This window comes from Camelina sativa, chromosome 2 (assembly GCF_030686135.1).
Source record: "Camelina sativa cultivar CO46 ecotype springtype chromosome 2, ASM3068613v1".
Lineage (NCBI taxonomy): Eukaryota > Viridiplantae > Streptophyta > Magnoliopsida > Brassicales > Brassicaceae > Camelina > Camelina sativa.
The window spans coordinates 4,076,314-4,096,942 of NC_141881.1; the positions used below are offsets into that span (position 1 = coordinate 4,076,314).

The 20,629-nt window shown below is 40.3% G+C and overlaps 1 protein-coding gene, 1 non-coding gene and 1 pseudogene across 2 annotated transcripts; all 3 read left to right on the forward strand.

Annotated features, from left to right (window-relative positions):
- The first annotated feature begins 6,649 nt into the window (after positions 1–6,649).
- Positions 6,650–9,527, forward strand: LOC104717335 (origin of replication complex subunit 1B). The gene has a single exon (XM_010434893.2). It carries the CDS (start codon positions 6,847–6,849, stop codon positions 9,349–9,351), a length of 2,505 nt encoding a protein of 834 aa, XP_010433195.2. The 5' UTR covers positions 6,650–6,846; the 3' UTR covers positions 9,352–9,527.
- Positions 7,855–7,931, forward strand: LOC147948233 (small nucleolar RNA snoR28). The gene has a single exon (XR_015586414.1). It is a non-coding gene; the product is annotated as a small nucleolar RNA snoR28 (small nucleolar RNA).
- A 155-nt stretch (positions 9,528–9,682) lies between the features above and the next one.
- Positions 9,683–11,555, forward strand: LOC109126307 (uncharacterized; annotated as a pseudogene).
- The last annotated feature ends 9,074 nt before the right edge of the window (positions 11,556–20,629 follow it).

The following is a 20,629-nucleotide window of genomic DNA, read 5'->3' on the forward strand; positions in this document are numbered from 1 at the left end:
TGTCGATGCTGAGGAAGTGTCTTCACGAGGGTGAACAGCTGTTGGCTAGGATCCATACGTACATACGGGATTATATTTATAAATTCATTTATTTAGTATAATATTTATAATACAAACCTATATTAGTTTAAGAATGTTTAGACTAATAATCGTCTCGCCATGAGCTTTGGATTGACATGATAAAAAATCTGGATCGAATGTCAACCGAATTAGCGATCGTTAAAAACTTGAATAATCAAATAATATAAAAAGCCGCCAAAAAATTAAAACTTTCTGAACCAAATGATCTAAATAAAATTGGCAAACGTTTCAAACCCGTCTGCTAAGGGATGGATACAGATCGTATACTCTTAAATTTTTGGTACCTTTATCTAATCCGATCTTTACGGGTAAAAACTATCTCGACGTGACTCAAAAATAATATTATCCAAAATATGGTTTGAACTTTAAACGTAACATACAATCGTAACGTACAATCACTGTAAATGTAAAAAAATATTTAGAAAATAGTATGAATGTTATATAATGTTTTCAGTTTTTTTTTTTTTTTTCTAAATTCTTATTTTTAAGATCAATCGTAACATACAATCACTGTAAATGTAAAAAAATATTTAGAAAATAGTATGAATGTTATATAATGTTTTCAGTTTTTTTTCTTTCTAAATTCTTATTTTTAAGATCTATTTTGACTTTAAAAATAACGGTTTGTTTGAAGTTTAAAAGCACCTATTAGGTTCATATTCGTGGTTGGAGACTCGAGCAATCCACCTAACCTAATTACATGTATAAACATAATAGCTAGTAAATGCAGATGTTAAATGCTAATGGTGAGAACTTCTACTTTACTCTCATCTTTCTTCTCATTATATACAATTTTTGTAATATAAAATCCTTAGCACAATACACTCATAATACTTTTCACCTCTCTTATCCACTATATACCTGTTTGTGGCTACTCTCCCCACATGTTCGTTGTCCTTGTTATCAATATCTTTTGCTTAATTTTTTTTTTGTGTGTTTAACAACATCAACCCCACAATACCTCCCTCTCACACTCATTTACACAACATAATCAAGTTCTAGTTTTACATCACCGTTTTCCCTATAAGGTTTCTTAGCTTTGGCCTCTTTGTGAACTTCAACCTAACCTTGTCTTCTCCTTCAGACTTGTAACATCCGCGAACCAGAATTTGGGATTTTGGAAGGAGTGTCGATCGACACCCTAGTGGCATCGATCGACACCACTAATTTCTGGGTTCGACCGGTTTGATTTAATTGCCGAATTGGTTCGGTTTGGTTCAATTAAAATCCCTAAATCGAGTTATAAGTGTCTTAGGACGAATTTTAGGGTTTCAGAGTCTCATTTTGTCGCCGTTGAGTGAAAAGAAAGAGAGAAAAGAGAGAAAAACGTTTTCTGAGATTTCTGGGCTTGTTCTTGGTGATTTTGGAGAGATCTGAGGCTGTAGGAGGGTTAGCTGTTGCTGGAATCGAAGGGGAAGCTTCTGGAGGTGTTGTTTTCCACGTTTCTCAATCCAAACTTCTTTTTCTTGAGGTGAGTGTTTGACCATGGTTGATCTAAGCATGAGATCTCTCTTGTTTGAGTGTTTTCCTTGCTGTTTGTGTTGTTTTGTTGCTTGGGTTCGTTGTTTGTGTGATTTCTAGTGAATTCCGAGATGGTTAGACTTGATTGGAGTCGATTTTGGGTTGATTGGAGTCGGAGTTCGTCGCTGGGTTTCTCGCAGATCGTGTCTGCAGGGGAGGCATCGATCGACACTCAGGAGCATCGGTCGACACCAATTTGATGGGCATCGGTCGACACTGTTTGGCATCGGTCGACACCTTGTTGTAGCATCGTTCGACACCGTTTGGCATCGGTCGACACTAGTCTTATCCGAGACTTGTTTTTCTGGTTTGATGTATTGTTGTGTGTTGTTTGTTTTGCTTGAACTTGAGGGTCTCATCTGCTTGTGTGTATAACCCAGTAGATGGGAGGATGGCCTCACTAAGTATTTATGATAATACTTACGCATCTCAATTGTTGTTTGTGGTGTGCAGGTAAAGGAAAAGTGTGATCGTGGAATCAAGGGCTATGAGGAGGAGGATGTTCTAGAGACTTGATTGATTGTGGTCTAGCTGTTGTTAGGTTGCTAGATTAAGTCAAAGGATCATTGTAGGATGTTAGTTGTTGGTTATCTCTTTATTTGATTGATGTTATTGGTTATTGGATTTGAATGTTGGAATTCTTTTGGTTTAATGGAATTTGTTTTATTTGATTATCCGCGGTTGTTGATTGATGTTAGGATGTTAGTGGGTATGGGACCACTAGTAAATTAAGGTATTAAAAAAAAAAAAAACGGGAAGGGTTGTTTCAAAAATGGTAGTCTATCCCAACATGTTTCATCTTGGAATGAAAAATCGGGTTTGCGCAAAGATATGTTGCTCCAATATTGTCACAATAGATTACTTGAGCCACGGGTAGAGCAATACCTAATTCCGTTAAAAGCGAGCAAATCCACTTGAGTTGGGACGTTGTGTTTGCAACGGCCCTGTATTTAGCTTCAGTCGAAGAGCGAGATATACTTCTCTGTTTTTTGGAAGACCATGACACAGGGCTCCCACCAAAGTAGATGATGTAGGCATTTGTATAAACATTATGTCTCACAGTCTCCAGGTTTTGTTAATCGCGAGTGTTCTCACCACATCTGTAGATTGTGGAAGGCCCTCTATAGCTTGAAACAAGCACCGTGCTTGATATCAAGAGTTGCGTCAATTTCTGCTTGAATCTGGATACAAGACATCGGTTGGGGATAACAGCTTGTTTGTCTATAAACATTGCACATATCATGTTTATGTTTTTGTCTACATTGACGATATCATCATCAGGGGTCCTCCAACTTTAGTTAGTGCTTTCAACTCATCACTCGCTCGTCGCTTCTCTCTCAAAGATCTTGGTCTTTTGAGCTATTTTCTGGGCATTGAGGCCACACGCACTCCAACTGGTCTACATTTGATGCAACGGAAATACATTACGGATCTTTTGGTCAAAACAAAGATGCAAGACGCTAAACCAGTTCCCACACCAATGTCCTCTTCCACTCAGCTCAGGGTTCTCTCTGGTACACCTCTTGATTATGCAAAAGAATATCGAATGGTTGTGGTGAGTTTGCAGTACCTCGCGTTTACAAGACCAGATATTGCATTCCCGGTCAACCGACTTTCACAGTTTATGCATAGGCCTACAAATGTGCATTGGCAATCCATGAAACGGGTACTACGGTATCTTGCTGGAACTCAGTCTCATGGCATTTTTCTGCGTTGGGATGCTCCTCTCACTATTCATGCCTTCTCTGATGCGGATTGGGGGCGTGACAAAGCAAATTATGTCTGTGATTGGGAACCAGCAGAAGCGGATTTCAAAGCGTTTTTTACAAAATAATGCTTTACTTACACCAATCACAAGTTTTTTTTAACATTTGCATTTTTTCCTAAAAGAAAAAAAAATAATAACAAATGCGGTTTTGACCTTTGGATAAAGTCTTATACCGCTTTCCTAAAGAGAAGCACCATTTACCCAACGGTTTTCCTTTAGAAACGCCAGTTTATCTCTTTTTATTTTATTTTTATTATAATAATTATTATTTTATCAAAAAGAAAAAAAATCATAAACGGCTACAAGCAATAAAAGGACAAGATACTGGGGTTTTAACTTTTAGGAAACACGTGGCTTGCTTTTCATTTTTTCATTTTTTAAAATAACCAGTATTTATATGACAATAATAAACGTGAATACATATATTGTTTATTTGGTATGACAAAGCCTTAATAATCGAAAGAAAATGTTTGCAAAAAAGAAAATAATATAGAAAAAGAATTTCTTTATCAAAAATATTCATAACAACAAATTTTCTTAGTATATTTGTTTCCTATTTTTGTGCTTATGTAAAAAAAATTCGATTAAAAATAATAATTTTGTTGAATATTTTTTCCAACAATTTTTTTAGTATCTTTTTAGAATATATATAATCTACAAATAATCTATATTCTAATTAATAAAATAATATAAATTCCGTACCGCCAACTGTTTTTCACCAATCAAACATTATTTTGTACCGCTTATTTTGGAGTAACCGCACTTGTCCCACAAATACATTTGTCCCGCACGTACCGCAGTTGAACAGTACCGCACTACTAAATTATTTGTCCTGCACTACCAAAACCGCGGTTACCATTCGGAGCCTAAACCCATATTGCTGATATTTTTATTTTCTTTTTTTTTGGGGCAAAAGACAAATACCAAACGCGAATTTTCTTTTATTTTTATTTAGCATATTGGTGTTACTATAAAAATTGGTTATGATGATTTCATTTGATGTTTACGTTTACATTTAACCGAACCGAGTCAAACCAATCCAAACTAAATAAGACCGTTAAAGAATTGAGTGAATCATAATTTCGTTAAAATAGATTTTACTTTTCTTTTTTGTAGGAAAATATAGATTTACTTCTTAATAACACTAGGAAAATATAGATTTACTTCTTAATAACACTAAATTAAGTTTTTTTCATAGCTTAAAAAAATTAATTTGAAAAAAAAACGTGTAAATTATACACCAAAACCCGAATCAAAGTAATATCAGATTTTACACCTGTTAACTAAATCTGACTCAACATTAAAATCACTGACCTTAGTTTAATGAAAAAACCCAAGATTAATTAGTCAAATTATCTTTAAATTCAACAAATCATTTGCATCTAAGAGGGGGGTATTCAACTTGTTTTTTCTAGGATTTGGTTAGATTTTAATATTTTAAAATTTTGAGAGATTTGAGTAAGATTTTAGAAGATTTTGATGATTTGTTAGAGATTTTAATTTAAGGAAAATGAAAATGAAATGAGAATCAGTGAGATTTTGTAAGTGATTTTAGAATATTTCAAAACACACCATTTGTCTACTTCTTTTTTATATAAAATATGAATATTATTTACCAAAAAGAACAGTTTTTTTTTTATAAGAGCTTGGCGTAGTAGTGGTAATGAAAAAAGGGAAGTACAAGATGCCGAGATTTACTCGTGAACCATTGTTAAAGAAGATTGTTAAATGCATGATGCTCTCTCTGAGCCAGAATAGTGTTCCTAATGTTTCCAATTTGTTTGAAGATAGAGAAAACATTATAGGAGATTTATTTGGTTTTCTCTGTGAAGATTGCAGGTGCAGGAGAGCGCATTGGTGGTGATACCCCAAAAGTGTGTTGGATTTAATTGAGTTTAATTATCTTAATTATTAAGCTAGAGGTTGTGTTTGTATTAAACGATGCTTAGAAGCATTGTGACGTTTGTAGCAGTTACAACGTTTGATTTAGAAAGACACAATTCTTTCTCTGGTTGTGTCTAAGTATTTAAAATCATAGTCTCGTCATTGTAAAACTCAAGTTTTTCCAGTTTATTAATAAAATCACAAGTTTCTCTAATACTCTGTTCTATCTTCTATAAAACAGAGCAACAAGTACGCTTGTTTTGTTTCTTTGTGAGAGAGAAGCTTTTGCTTCTAACATAGTATCAGAGCCCTACTGATTCAAGAGCCAAAATTTTCAAGTTAAGAGTTCAATAAACACAGAGAGTTATGGAGACGGTGTCGAACATGAAGAAAATATTGGCTATTCAAGGGCCAAATTTCCTATGTGTATTTAAGCATCTTGGCTATTGTAGAATCGAACAAGAAGAAAATATTGTTAAGAAACTTTTGTTCTTGTGTTGTTCTTATGAGCAATTCTCTTTAGCTTTGAAGAGTGACTGAAATTAGCTTCATTTGGTATCAGAGCCCCAATTTGATTTCTTAATCAAATTTAGATCCTCGGTGTCATGTTAAGTGGATGCTTTATTTGGATCAAAGGCAGTTTCTTCAAGTTACAGAAGAGGGCTCTCGTGATCCAGTTTTCGATATTTACAACAATGATGATCCGATCGATCTATGACGTTTACGATGAAGACGGCTTCATCGAGGGAGTGAACGATGGTCGACGTGTGGAGGTTAGTGGGCAAGGTGGTTTCAGTTCAACAAAAACTCTCGACATCAAAAGAAGAGGTCACTGCAGTAACTATCAAAGTTAATCACGTCAACGTGAGAAACCTTGGTAAGCTACTTCTATCTTCTTTACGATGGCTGAAACGAGAAGTAAACAAGTTCGTGACTGATGCAACGTATGAAAGATATGAACCTGTTTACTTCATGAGAACCTTAAGGACAAGGTTCTTTTCCGGCGGTGGTGTCATGTACGTAGGGTGTGAGTTTTACAGGGTTTGATTTTTTCTTCTTCTAGAAATCCTTCAAAATCCCATTTAAAAGGGTGTGATTGTATAAGTCATATTTTTCAACTAAAAAAGCTAACAAAGTCTTTTAAAATCATTCAAAGTAGCTCTTTTTAAAAAAGTTGTAATATTTTGAATAACAGTAGATTTTAAGTGAGTTTTACAAATTATGAATTGAATAACAGTAGATTGTGAATCATTCTAAATGATTTTATATAAATTTCAAGTTGAATAACATAGGATTTTAAAAGAGTTTTAAAAATCATCAATTGAATAACAAAGAATTTTAAAAATACTTTAAAATCTTCTAAAATATGAGTTTAATACCCCCTCTAATTAAGTAAACACACATTTCTTACCACATTAATGACTCTCTGTTAAGTTAATAAAAAATTAGTTTCTTCTTCGAGGGAACATTTCCCGCCAAAACTTTCTCAGAGTAAAAAAAAGCCTCTCTTCCCCTTTCTCTCTCTACCTCCTTCTTCATCTTCATCTTCATCTCTCTCTGCTTCACCCAGAAACCCTAGCGTTGGTTCATCAATGGCCACCACCACTCCAAGAAGCAAAACCTTCAAATCCCCAACCAAAACCCCAACAACTAACAACATCTATCGCAAATCGTATCTATCTCCGTCACTCACTCCTCAAACCCCACAAACTATCACTCCTCTTCGTAGATCCGCTCGACATGTCTCCCGTAGAATCGATCTGGGTAACGAACCAATCGATGTTCCCGAAAACGAATCGAAGGAAGAAATGAATCTGATTCGGAAACGAGAACGAGCGCCGCCGAGGAAACAATCGGTTGACGACGTTTCAGAGAAACCGAAGAAACCACAGAGTCTGAAAACTCCGACGAAGAAGACGAAGGTAGATTCAGAAGTTTCGTTCTCTCCTGTTTCCCCAAATCGAACGGAGAAGAGGAAAAATAAATCTGAAGAGGTTAAGAAGACGAAGACGAAGAAGAGAGTTTATTACAATAGAGTTGAATTCGACGAGACCGGATTCGAAATCGGCGATGATGTTTATGTGAAGAGAAGAGAAGACGCGAATTCGGATGAAGAAGATCCAGAGATTGAAGATTGTAAGATTTGTTTCAAATCAGGTGGTAGTGATGATGTGATGCTTGAGTGTGATGATTGTTTAGGTGGGTTTCATTTGAAATGCTTGAAACCACCATTGAAGGATGTTCCTGAAGGTGATTGGATCTGTCAGTTTTGTGAGGTTAAGAAGTCTGGTGGTCCAAGTCAAACACTTGTTGTTCCTAAGCCACCAGAAGGGAAGAAACTAGCGAGGACTATGAGGGAGAAGCTTCTCTCTAGTGATTTATGGGCTGCTCGGATCGAGAAGTTGTGGAAAGAGGTTGGTGACGGTGTGTATTGGATTAGGGTTAGGTGGTATATGATACCTGAAGAGACGGTTTCGGGGAGGCAACCTCATAATCTGAAACGTGAGCTTTATTTGACTAATGATTTTGCTGATATTGAAATGGAGTGTGTTCTTAGGCATTGTTTTGTCAAGTGTCCTAAGGAGTTTTCAAAGGCGAGTAATGATGGTGATGATGTGTTTTTGTGTGAGTATGAGTATGATGTGCATTGGCATAGTTTTAAGCGTTTGGCTGAATTGGTTGATGGAGATTCTGATAGTGACCAAGAGTGGAATGGTAGGAAAGAGGAGGAGGTTGATGATAGTGATGAAGAGGTGGAGGTTGAGGAAGATGAAGAGAGTGTTCGTGGAGATTCAAAGAGTAAGAGAGGTTTAACGAGTGTGAAAGGAGGTGCGAATTCTCGTAAAGGTCGTTTCTTTGGGCTTGAGAAAGTGGGAGCAAAGCAGATACCTGAACATGTGAGATGTCATAAGCAGACTGAGTTGGAAAAGGCGAAAGCTACTTTGTTGTTGGCTACACGTCCTAAGTCTCTTCCTTGCAGGAACAGAGAAATGGAAGAGATTACTGCGTTTATAAAGGGTTCAATCTCGGATGATCAGTGTTTAGGAAGATGTATGTACATTCATGGTGTTCCCGGTACTGGGAAGACTATTAGTGTGCTATCGGTGATGAAAAATCTGAAGGCTGAGGTTGAAGCTGGAAATGTAAGTCCATATTGCTTTGTGGAGATCAATGGTCTTAAGCTGGCTTCACCTGAGAACATTTACAGTGTTATCTATGAGGCATTGAGTGGTCATCGTGTCGGTTGGAAGAAAGCTTTGCACTCTCTGAATGAGAGGTTTGCAGAAGGAAAAAATATTGGTAAAGAGGATGACAAGCCTTGCATACTTCTCATCGACGAACTTGACCTTCTAGTCACTAGAAATCAGTCGGTGTTATACAACATTCTGGATTGGCCTACCAAGCCTAACTCTAAATTGATTGTGTTAGGAATAGCAAACACTATGGATCTTCCAGAGAAGTTGCTTCCTCGGATTTCAAGCAGAATGGGAATACAGAGACTGTGTTTTGGTCCTTATAACCACACTCAGCTACAAGAAATCATTTCTACAAGGCTGAACGGAATCGATGCTTTCGAGAAGACAGCTATTGAATTTGCTTCGAGAAAAGTAGCTGCGATTTCAGGAGATGCAAGACGTGCTCTTGAGATATGCAGGCGTGCTGCAGAAGTAGCGGATCACCGTCTAAAGACTAACAAAAGCGCAAAGAGTCAGCTGGTGATTATGGGAGATGTTGAAGCAGCTATTCAAGAGATGTTTCAGGCACCTCATATTCAAGTTATGAAGAGTGTATCTAAACTGAGTAAGATATTCTTGACGGCTATGGTTCATGAGCTTTACAAAACAGGAATGGCAGAGACAACCTTTGACAGAGTGGCAACCACAATATCGTCTATTTGCTTAACCAATGGGGAAGCTTTTCCGGGTTGGGACATTCTTCTCAAAATCGGTTGTGATCTTGGTGAATGCAGAATCATTCTCTGTGAACCTGGAGAGAAGCATAGACTGCAGAAGCTGCAGCTGAATTTTCCAAGCGATGATGTTGCTTTTGCATTGAAAGACAACAAGGATCTTCCATGGTTGGCCAATTACTTGTGAGTTTTTTCTTCTTCTTCTTCTTCTGTTTATTGAGTCATTGAACTTTCTTTAAATTTAAAGACTAGTTTTTGATTCATATGGGATATGATTATGGACATGTCATGTATCCTTTGTTTGTGAAACACATCCAAAGTTGTATTATTTTCTAAAGGAAATATTCATTTTTACGAGACTAACTATGGTTGTATGTGGTGTATCATTTTTTTTCTTCACATTTGCGCTGTGATTTTGAAAATGTTTCTTTGGTATTATCACTATCATTCAACCAAAATTTTTATTTTTATTGTTAATGAAAGACTACCAATTCAAAAGTCTGATATATCATTCAACCATGGATTCTGAGGGAGTGTCACTACCCATCCACGTGCATATTATGATGCCTTGGGCTGATCTGAGGAGAGGTGATTGTTGCGGACGCTTGGAAGTAATCAGTGATGGTTACTACTGCAAAACCTTCGATTTTTTCGTACACAAGAATTGTGGCGAGTTCTCCAAATATATCGAGCACCCGTCTCACCCTGGTTGCACTCTTCAACTTGAAAGCTATCGAATTTGGGATTGCAACTTATGTGGAAGGAATAGAGATTGCAAGTACTTCGTTCAGAAGCTCTTTTGTTGTGAGACTTGTGACTTCGTGGTGGATCTATACTGTGCCAAGTACCCACCACCAGAGGTTATTGACAATTCTGAGACACATCACCACAAAATCACCCTTTTCAGAAGGATTGGTTTTGAGTTGGAAGCGTATAGTAAAGCCCGAGATTAACATGATAGCAGAGTCTAAGGTTAAAATTCTGGTGGACCTAGAAAAGTGGATACGGACATGCTTCTTGTTAACCCGAGTAATGGGAGCCCAAGAAGGGGTTTATTATCGGTCCAAGTGGGATCGGTTTGAGATGGAGTTATCATTTCGAGGAGGCGTGTTAATATCCCACATGTAGTCCTTGGTTTGAAGGGAAGATTGTTGGGATACAATCCAAGTCTCACATCTGATGTTTGAAGACACTATCATTAATATATAAAAGGGTTAGGGTCAATCTACTAATTGTCAATTGGTTTTTAGTTAAAAGCCCAAAATAAGCCCAAATTTAACATGATGCTAAAATGTGGCATTGATGGTTATGGGTTTCCAACTTTCCATACAAATGTCATCAATGTGATTTAGCTTTCCATGTGGATTGCGTTTGGCACCCATCAAAGTTAAAACACCCCTCAGAGGTAAACCACTCTTCCCATCATTTGCACCCTCTTAAGCTTCTCATGGGTAAATCACCAGAATATTCTGATGGGAAATGTCGTCTTTGTTGAAGAGAGGTTGATGAATTCTTTTATCACTGCTCTTCTTGTAACTTCACCTTGGATATGCGTTGTGTTTTAAATCCATCACAACAATCTCTTCTGGATTTGAAAACTCATGATCACCAACTTACTCTTATCCCGAGGTTGATTCTTTTACATGTGATGCTTGTGGGCTGAAGGGAGATCGAAGCCCTTACAGATGTTGTACATGTGATTTCATGATCCACAATGACTGTATAGCCCTTCCACGCCGTATAAACATCAATCGACATGATCACCGCATTTCTCGAACTTCTCTTGTTGGTGTTGTTTATTTTGTATGTGGAGTTTGTCACCAGAAGGTTGATTGGACATGGGGAGGTTATTCTTGTCATTGTTATCAGCGGTGTCCTGACTATATCGTTCATTCGAAATGTGCTCTTAGAGAAGATGTGTGGAACGGGAAAGAACTCGAAGGATTACCTGAAGAAAAAGAAGATATAGAGCCGTAGGTGCTAATAGATGAAAACACAATACAACATTTTAGCCACAAAGAGCATTACCAAAGACTCCACATTAATGTTGTTCTTTCTAACGACATCAAGTGGTGCAGGGCATGCACCCATCCCATATATCTCCAATCCTTCTACAGTTGTATGGATTGTGACTTCAATCTCCATTAGAACTGCGATGGATTCCTTAGAATGAAATGGCATGTGCTACACAATGAACGTCTTTTTTTTTGATAACTCAGGAGTGATTCTAAAGGCTTCTCAGGCCCAAAGACTAATCTACTGGAGCCAGAAGAAACCATGTTAAATCTCGAACCCCCGTGGCCAATGCTACTCGAACCCAGGTGGCGGGACTTTTCTCCCTTTACCACTGGACCAAGGCGACTTGGTTACACCATAAACGTCTTACTTTAGTTACAAATGAAGCTGAGTCCTTTGAATGTGATGGTTGTTATAGAATGTCCAACGGTTTCAGGTACCAGCATGATGGTACGAAATTAGATGTTCTGTGCATTTCAATATCTTAGCCATTTGTGCATACAAGTCATCCCCATCATCCCTGAATATAATTAACAAAACCAAATCAGTTTAAAGAAATATAATTTTTTTTTGGATTTGTTCAAAAGAAATATTTAAATTTTAGTTTAAGTTTAGAGGGAAAAAATATCAGGTCGCCTCAAAGTCTCAAATCCAAGTAAAAAAAAAAGAGTCCATTAGTTATCTAGATACTTTTTAAAATAATTTGAGAAGTAGACACTTTTTAAACAAAATTTGGAGAATTAGGCACTTTTATGTTTTGTGAGATAGAGATGTTGTGAGATAGAGTATAAGACAAAAATTAAAGAAAAAGACTAATATACCTACATATTTTAAAAGAGAGTTTTATGTGTGGGTCTGTAACAACCCGTCCCGCGGACCCCACTAGCCTCCCGCTAGCTGCCTCAACGGACCGTTTGTGGACCCTGCTAGCCCCCCGCTAGCCGTCCCAACGGACTCCAAGTTGGCCCTGCAGGGCATCGATCCTAACCCATCACAGATCAATTGGTGACAGCTTGTCATGTGGGAAGGTTGTTAAAGGGTGAGGACTAGGGTTTGAGGAACGCCTGGCGCACCAATAACCTACTGATGGATTGGGATATCCACAATGATGGGTTAGGATCGATGCCCTGCATGGCCAACTTGGAGTCTGTTTGGACGGCTAGCGGAGGGCTAGCAGGGTCCACGGACGGTCCGTTGGGGCAGCTAGCGGAGGGCTAGTGGGATCCACGGGACGGGTTGTTACAGGTGCACCATCTGGGTTTGGTGTACCATTTTTGTCTGGTGTACCATCTAGGTCTGGTGTACCATCTGGAGTGTTGTATTGTGATTTTGATTGGTGTACAAGCTAGTAACTCTACAATCTCATAATCTATCTAAAAGAAATTGGTATTAAAATGGAACATATCATCTTTAAAGTTTCAAATATAACATCATGATTTAAAATTAAACCTTAAACTATAAATTCTAAACCCTACTCTTCTCAACACTACACTTTAAATGTAAAATATAAATCATACCTCTCTCAAAATGATACTCTAAATGTAAAATAGAAAACTCAAATTTTAAATATATATATATATATATATTATCTCTAAAGTTTCAAAATATCATTATGATTAAAATTAAACTTTCAAAATTAAACTCTAATCTATAAAATCTAAACCTTATTTCTCTTTCAAAACTATAGCCTAAATATAAAATAAAGAACTCATAAACAATTATAAATATATATTTGTTATTGGATAAATAAAGCTCATAAACAAAAAAAAAATATCAGGCCCAATAACAAATTTGTTTTGTTTTTATTTGTATATATAATTTCACACAAAAAATGGTATAAAAATAAAAAAGATATAAAAGTATATTACTAAAGGTCTCTCTAATAGAAATCTGTATTAGAGAAGTAGAGAGAAAAATGCTTATTTCTCAAATATCTTTCGGGAAAAATGTCATTAAAATCTCCAAGTCTACATTTTCGTTGATTTTAAGCCCGAACTTTGCTTTTGGAGGAAAAAAACACCAATTATTTGTTGACTTCCAAATAAATCGCAAACTCTCGTTGACTTACCCATTTGAGGCACAACGTTAAGTGGTCAAACAGAGAAATTAAACGGGGTTAATTATCCGTTAACGAGATCCGTTAATATCAAAACGACGTTGTTTATAACACCCTAAAACCCCCAAATTGAGAAATCGATTCTTAATATCCTCAATTCACAAACCCTAATCGATCTAACCCTAATCAAACAAGATATCTTCGATGACGAGAAGATTCCAGATCTCTTTTTGTTATACACCGGAAGAACGGTCGACCAGGATTCTCTTCAGTCATCGAAGATATCATGTTTGATTAGGGTTAGATCGATTAGGGTTTGTGAATTGGAGATATTAAGAATCGATTTCTCAATTTGGAGGTTTTAGAGTGTTATAAACAGCGTCGTTTTGATATTAACAGATCTCGTTAACAGGATAATTAACCGCGTTTAATTTCTCCGTTTGACCACTTAACGTTGTGCCTCAAATGGCTAAGTCAACGAGAGTTTGCGATTTATTTGGAAGTCAACAAATAATTGGTATTTTTTTCCTCCAAAAACAGAGTTCGGGCTTTAAATCAACGAAAATGTAGACTTGAGAATTTTAATGACAATTTTCCCAATATCTTTCTATAAATGCCTAATTGTCAAATTTTTGTATGAGAAAGTGTTTCCTTCCTTCTGGGGTTTGATATCAAATGGGTTCAGTGGGTCATGAGCTGCGTGACGTCAGTCTCTTACTCTGTGCTGGTTAATGGAGCTTCATATGGCTTTATTAAACCGGAGAGAGGCATTAGGCAGGGAGATCCGCTGTCACCCTTTCTATTTATTCTGTGTGCGGAGGCTTTGGTTCACATCATGAACAGAGCAGAACACGAGGGGCGTTTAACTGGAATGAGATTAACGGCAGCTAGCCCGTCTGTTCAACATTTGCTTTTTGCTGATGATAGTCTCTTCCTTTGTAAAGCCACCTTTCAAGAATGTTCTGAATTTTTGAAGTGTCTACAGCTGTATGGGCAGGCTTCAGGGCAAGAAATAAATTTCCAGAAGTCAACTATTACCTTTGGGAAGAAGATGGATCCATATATGAAGAGGTTACTTGGGGTATTTACTGGCATTGAACAAGAGGGGGGGACTGGTAAATACCTGGGGTTACCGGAGTGTTTTAGTGGATCCAAAAGAGACTTACTTAACTTTATCACCGATAGACTTCAGTCTAGACTAGGTGGATGGTATAAGCAAACATTATCCTTGGGAGGGAAGGAGGTCTTATTGAAGTCAGTTGCTATGGCTCTACCTGTGTATGCTATGTCTTGTTTCCGGTTGACGAAACATCAATGTTGCTGTATAACAAGTGCCATGGCAAGCTTTTGGTGGAATGAAAGTGAAGATAAAAATAAGATGCACTGGGTAGCGTGGGATAAGTTATGTGAGGCTAAGGAGAAGGGTGGTCTGGGGTTTAAAGACATTGGTCGGTTTAATCAAGCACTCTTAGCTAAACAGGCTTGGCGGTTGTTAGACTCCCCTGATTCTTTGTTAGCGCGTGTTGTAACATCCGCGAACCAATTTTTGTAAATTTGGTGTGGGTGTCGATCGACACCCTTGGTGGCATCGATCGACACCATGTTTTTCCGGTTTGGTCGGGTTTGATTTAATTGTCGATTGGTTCGGTTTGGTTCAATTAAAATCCCTAAATCGTGTGTAAAAGGGGAAAACGACCCTAGGTCGTGTTATTTTGTTGGTAGTCGCCGCTTTTGAGAGAAAGAGAAAGAGAGAAAAGAGAGAAAACGTTTCTGTGACTTTCTGGGTTTGTTCTTGGGGTTTTTGGAGAGATCTGAGGCTGTAGGAGGGTTAGCTGTTGCTGGAAACGAAGGGGGAGCTTCTGGAGGTGTTGTTTTTCACGTTTCTCAATCCAATCTTCCTGTTCTTGAGGTGAGTGCTTGACCATGGTTGATCTAAGCATGAGATCTCTCTTGTTTGTGTGTTTTCTTTGCTGTTTGTGTTGTTTTGTTGCTTGGGTTCGTTGTTTTTGTGATTCCCAGTGATTTCTGAGGTAATTGGGTGAGTTTGAGACGGATTCGAGATGATTGGGAAGGAGAGTTCGATGTTCGGTTTCGCGCAGATCGTGTCTGCAGAGGAGGCATCGATCGACACTAGGAAGCATCGGTCGATACAATTTGGAGTGGCATCGGTCGACACTGTTTAGCATCGGTCGACACCATTGTTTGTAGCATCGATCGACACCGTGAGGCATCGGTCGACACTGGTCTCAGTCGAGACTTGATTCCCTGGTTTGATGTATTGTTGTGTGTTGTTTGTTTTGCTTAAACTTGAGGGTCTCATATGCTTGTGTGTATAACCCAGTAGATGGGAGGACGGCCTCACTAAGTATTTATGATAATACTTACGCATCTCAATTGTTGTTTGTGGTGTGCAGGTATGTGACGTGGAATCATGGCGATGAGGAGGAGGATGAACTAGGGTCTCGTTTGTGTGTTGTTGGTCTTTGTTATATTGTTTAGGATGGAACCTTGGATAGAGATATGTTAGGTTGCTGGATAGAATGGATAGAAGTGTTATTGTATTGGTTTTGTATTATTGATATGTTTCCGCTGTGCATGTAATTGGATGTTGGTTTATTATTGGTTGGTTACCGTGTGTGGGTTGGTTTGTTTAATTAAGTAGTATGGGATACTTAATTATATCTTGTATTTAATTATTAAAAAGAAAAAAAAAAGGGGTCGGGTTGTTTCATTTTGGTATCAGAGCCCTTACGGTTCTAGGATGGTTAAGTGAATGAGTTAGAGCGGTTTAAGAATTTAATTGGTGGAATTATTTTCCTGTTGATTGATGCATGATGTTGTGTGATGGAATTGATTATGAGTAGTTAGTCAATTTGTTTGCGGTATAGAGTCCTAGTATCATCCTCTTCGAGCCTTCAATGAGATTCCACGGTAAGATGTGTACTCTATGTGCGGTTTTTGAATTGTGTGCTTAGCCTTCTGTTCTGGGTAGTGCAGATGGCTAGAGAGGGTGCTGTGGGTCGCGGTCGTGGTCGTGGGCGTGGTCGTGGTCGTGGTCGGGGACGAGGTCAGGTTCCTGAGGCCAGTGTGAGTGTAGCCCAGAGCATGGCCAGTGAGGAGGTGGCGGAGTCACAGGTTCATCCTAGTGTGTCTGGAGACCAGGCTGGTTTGGGTGACGGCAGGGCGGATGGGCCCGGTGTCGGTCACGGTGTTGCCCCGGGTGTGGGGGTTGCAGCGGGAGGTGTCCAGGCAGGGAGGATGTCTTGATGGACTTGCTAGCTCAGGTTTTGCAGCGACTTCCAGCAGTTGTGCCGCCAGTGGTTGGTGGGCAGGATCCAGTAGTGCCGCCAGTGGTTGGTGGGCAGGGTCCAGTAGTGCCGCCAGTGGGTGGTGGGCAGGGTCCAGTGGTGCAGCCTGTGGCGGGTTTGCAGGCAGGTGTGCAGCCGGGGGCCGAGGTAGTGGATGCACAGTATGTGCGGATGATGGAGCAGCTGCGGCATGTGGGAGCCGGGTAATTCTCAGGAAGTACCGATCCGAGTGTAGCGGATGAGTGGCGAGAGCGGATGGAGGATATTTTCCTTTCGCTTAGGTGTCCCGACCGGTACAGGGTGGATCTGGCAGTGTTTTACTTGTCAGGAGATGCTCGTGTGTGGTGGAGGTCGGTGACAGCACAGAGGGTGCAGCGGGGTATGTCTCGGGGAGATTTTGTGGGGGAGTTTAACTCCAAGTATTTTCCTCAGGAGGCTCTTGATCGTATGGAGGCACGGTTCTTGGGTTTGACTCAGGGCGACCGTACAGTGCGGAAACTGGATGCAGAGTTCAGTCGGCTTGTGGGGTATGCAGGCCGGGCTTGGGAGCCAGAGTCGGCTCAGGTGCGGAGGTTCTTGCTGGCTTTGCGAGATGATTTGAGGACACGGTGCAGAGTGAGGAGCTATGCCACGAGGGCGGAGCTGGTTGAGGTTGCAGCTGGGATAGAGGATGACTTGAGGTCACAGTTAGTGGTGGTCAGTCCAGCGGTTCGTTCAGAGGAGACATTGGAGCAGAGCATTCCAAACAAGGATAGGCAGTTGGAGCAAAGGCGTAAAAGGAAGCGGGAAGAGATGACAGTGGCGAACCAAGGTGGCCAGAGAGGTTATGGGAGCGGGAGAATGGATCAAGTGTCGGCAAGCGGGGCCAGGGGAGGTGATTCACAGGAGTACCGTCGAGTGTGTTATCATTGCGGGGAGGAAGGGCATATCAGGCCTTTCTTTCCTAAGAGGAGGCAGATGATGGAGGTTGCAGCGCAGCCGAAGGGAGGACCGGGTGTCCATTCCGGCGCTTAGTTTTAGCTTATGTATTCTTTCTTTCATTATGTATTTTCATTTGGAGTTGTAAACGATTATTGCATTTGAGGTTCTAATAAAAGTTGGAGTTCTTTGGTTTTGGGATTTGTGAAAAATCACTGGAAAGGAAATAGCACGGGAGTCTATAAATGGAAAGTTTCCATAAATAGAAGATTGCTATAAATGGAAAGTTTCTAAAAAATAGAAGTTTCCAGAAATGGAAAGTGTTGAGGTAGATCTAGTCGGGAGATACTCGTTGACATCAGACTTATTTGCTCAGGATAGTGTGAGCCCAACTCATGTGATACCGATAGCTCAATGGACTTTGTGGCCAGAGAGTGGGAGTGGTATGTTTGCTTCGGATGACGATCCGTGAGCGCGCTTTAGGGTGACGACCTTAGAGCGGGATTTTGAGACTCCCTGGATACCGTAGCTGTGAGCCGTGGCTCGGCAGTGAGCCGGTATGTCTCGAGGGTTGCGACCGGAGAGCGGGGGGAGTGGGCGTGTGAGACTCCCTGGATACCGTAGCTGTGAGCCGTGGCTCGGCAGTGAGCCGGTATGTCTCGAGGGTTGCGACCCGAGAGCGGGGGGAGTGGGCGTGTGAGACTCCCTGGATACCGTAGCTGTAGGCTGTGGCCTGGCAGTGAGCCGGTATGACTCGAAGGTTGCAACCTGAGAGCGGGGGGAGTGTGTGTGTGAGTGACTTCCTGGATGCCGTAGCTTAAGGCGGTTGGCCTGATAGCGAGCCGGCATGATTCGTTGGTTGCGACCACGGACGGGGGAAGCACTGAGTTGTGAGCAAATAGTGTCTTTGATGTGAGTATATTGACTAGAGGGAGACCTCGTGGTTCAGTCGGAGGTGTGCGGGCTGTTGCGACAGTGCACGGGAAACCTTGGCTGACGGTATTTAGTCCGGTCGGGGACGTGCGGGCCGTGTTGACGGTGGCACGGAGGTCTTTGACAGTTGGACGGTTTTGCGGGATTCGAGGACGAATCCTTATTGGTGGGGGAGAATTGTAACATCCGCGAACCAATTTTTGTAAATTTGGTGTGGGTGTCGATCGACACCCTTGGTGGCATCGATCGACACCATGTTTTTCCGGTTTGGTCGGGTTTTATTTAATTGTCGATTGGTTCGGTTTGGTTCAATTAAAATCCCTAAATCGTGTGTAAAAGGGGAAAACGACCCTAGGTCGTGTTATTTTGTTGGTAGTCGCCGCTTTTGAGAGAAAGAGAAAGAGAGAAAAGAGAGAAAACGTTTCTGTGACTTTCTGGGTTTGTTCTTGGGGTTTTTGGAGAGATCTGAGGCTGTAGGAGGGTTAGCTGTTGCTGGAAACGAAGGGGGAGCTTCTGGAGGTGTTGTTTTCCACGTTTCTCAATCCAATCTTCCTGTTCTTGAGGTGAGTGCTTGACCATGGTTGATCTAAGCATGAGATCTCTCTTGTTTGTGTGTTTTCTTTGCTGTTTGTGTTGTTTTGTTGCTTGGGTTCGTTGTTTTTGTGATTCCCAGTGATTTCTGAGGTAATTGGGTGAGTTTGAGACGGATTCGAGATGATTGGGAAGGAGAGTTCGATGTTCGGTTTCGCGCAGATCGTGTCTGCAGAGGAGGCATCGATCGACACTAGGAAGCATCGGTCGACACCATTTGGAGTGACACCGGTCGACACTGTTTAGCATCGGTCGACACCATTGTTTGTAGCATCGATCGACACCGTGAGGCATCGGTCGACACTGGTCTCAGTCGAGACTTGATTCCCTGGTTTGATGTATTGTTGTGTGTTGTTTGTTTTGCTTAAACTTGAGGGTCTCATATGCTTGTGTGTATAACCCAGTAGATGGGAGGACGGCCTCACTAAGTATTTATGATAATACTTACGCATCTCAATTGTTGTTTGTGGTGTGCAGGTATGTGACGTGGAATCATGGCGATGAGGAGGAGGATGAACTAGGGTCTCGTTTGTGTGTTGTTGGTCTTTGTTATATTGTTTAGGATGGAACCTTGGATAGAGATATGTTAGGTTGCTGGATAGAATGGATAGAAGTGTTATTGTATTGGTTTTGTATTATTGATATGTTTCCGCTGTGCATGTAATTGGATGTTGGTTTATTATTGGTTGGTTACCGTGTGTGGGTTGGTTTGTTTAATTAAGTAGTATGGGATACTTAATTATATCTTGTATTTAATTATTAAAAAGAAAAAAAAAAAAAGGGTCGGGTTGTTTCACGTGTATACAAGGCAAGGTATTATGCTGACACAAACATCCTTGATGCAAACAACGGATCCAGGCCGTCCTATGCATGGAGAAGCATCATGTTTGGTCGGGAGCTACTACAGAAGGGGCTAATGAAGTCCATTGGGGACGGCAGGAGCACTAACGTTTGGCTAGATAGGTGGATCCTTGATGAGTCTCCAAGGCGGCCGTTTAACATAGAAATGCAGATTGATCTCAACCTGAAGGTCTCAGCACTTATAACTTCAAAGGGTGAGTGGAACACTGGGACTTTACAACGGTTGTTTCCTCCGGATGATGTCATGAAAATTCAGTCGTTTCCCCCTGCGCCAAATATTAAGGATAAGCATGTGTGGGCGTTCACAAAAGATGGCAAGTATTCGGTGAAGAGTGGAAATTGGCTCCTTAACTCTGAAATATCAGCTGGAGTAATTGTTAGTGAGGAGGCTCAAGTGGTGAATGAGCTCAAAGCACAGATTTGGCATACAAAAACAGAGCCAAAAATACGCATATTCTTATGGAGAGCTTTGTCTGGTGCTTTGGCGGTGGCGGAATGTTTGAGGCAACATGGAATACAGATGAACCCTATATGCCAGGAGTGCCGCATGGAGGACGAAACTATCACACATGTGCTTTTTGGTTGTACCCTTGCTACTCGAGTGTGGGAGGCGGCTTTACTTCCATTACCATCACAGGGCTTCTCAACATCTATTGCAGATAATATTCATCATTTATTGCAGCTGATGGGTAGAGGGGATATACGGGAGGACTATCGGAATGCTATTCCTTGGATTCTCTGGGAGATTTGGAAAGCACGTAATGGATATATCTTTTCTGGGA

Bases quoted from the DNA above. Each gene is read 5' to 3' on its own strand.
- LOC104717335 (XM_010434893.2), top strand. From the start codon at position 6,847: ATGGCCACCACCACTCCAAGAAGCAAAACCTTCAAATCCCCAACCAAA.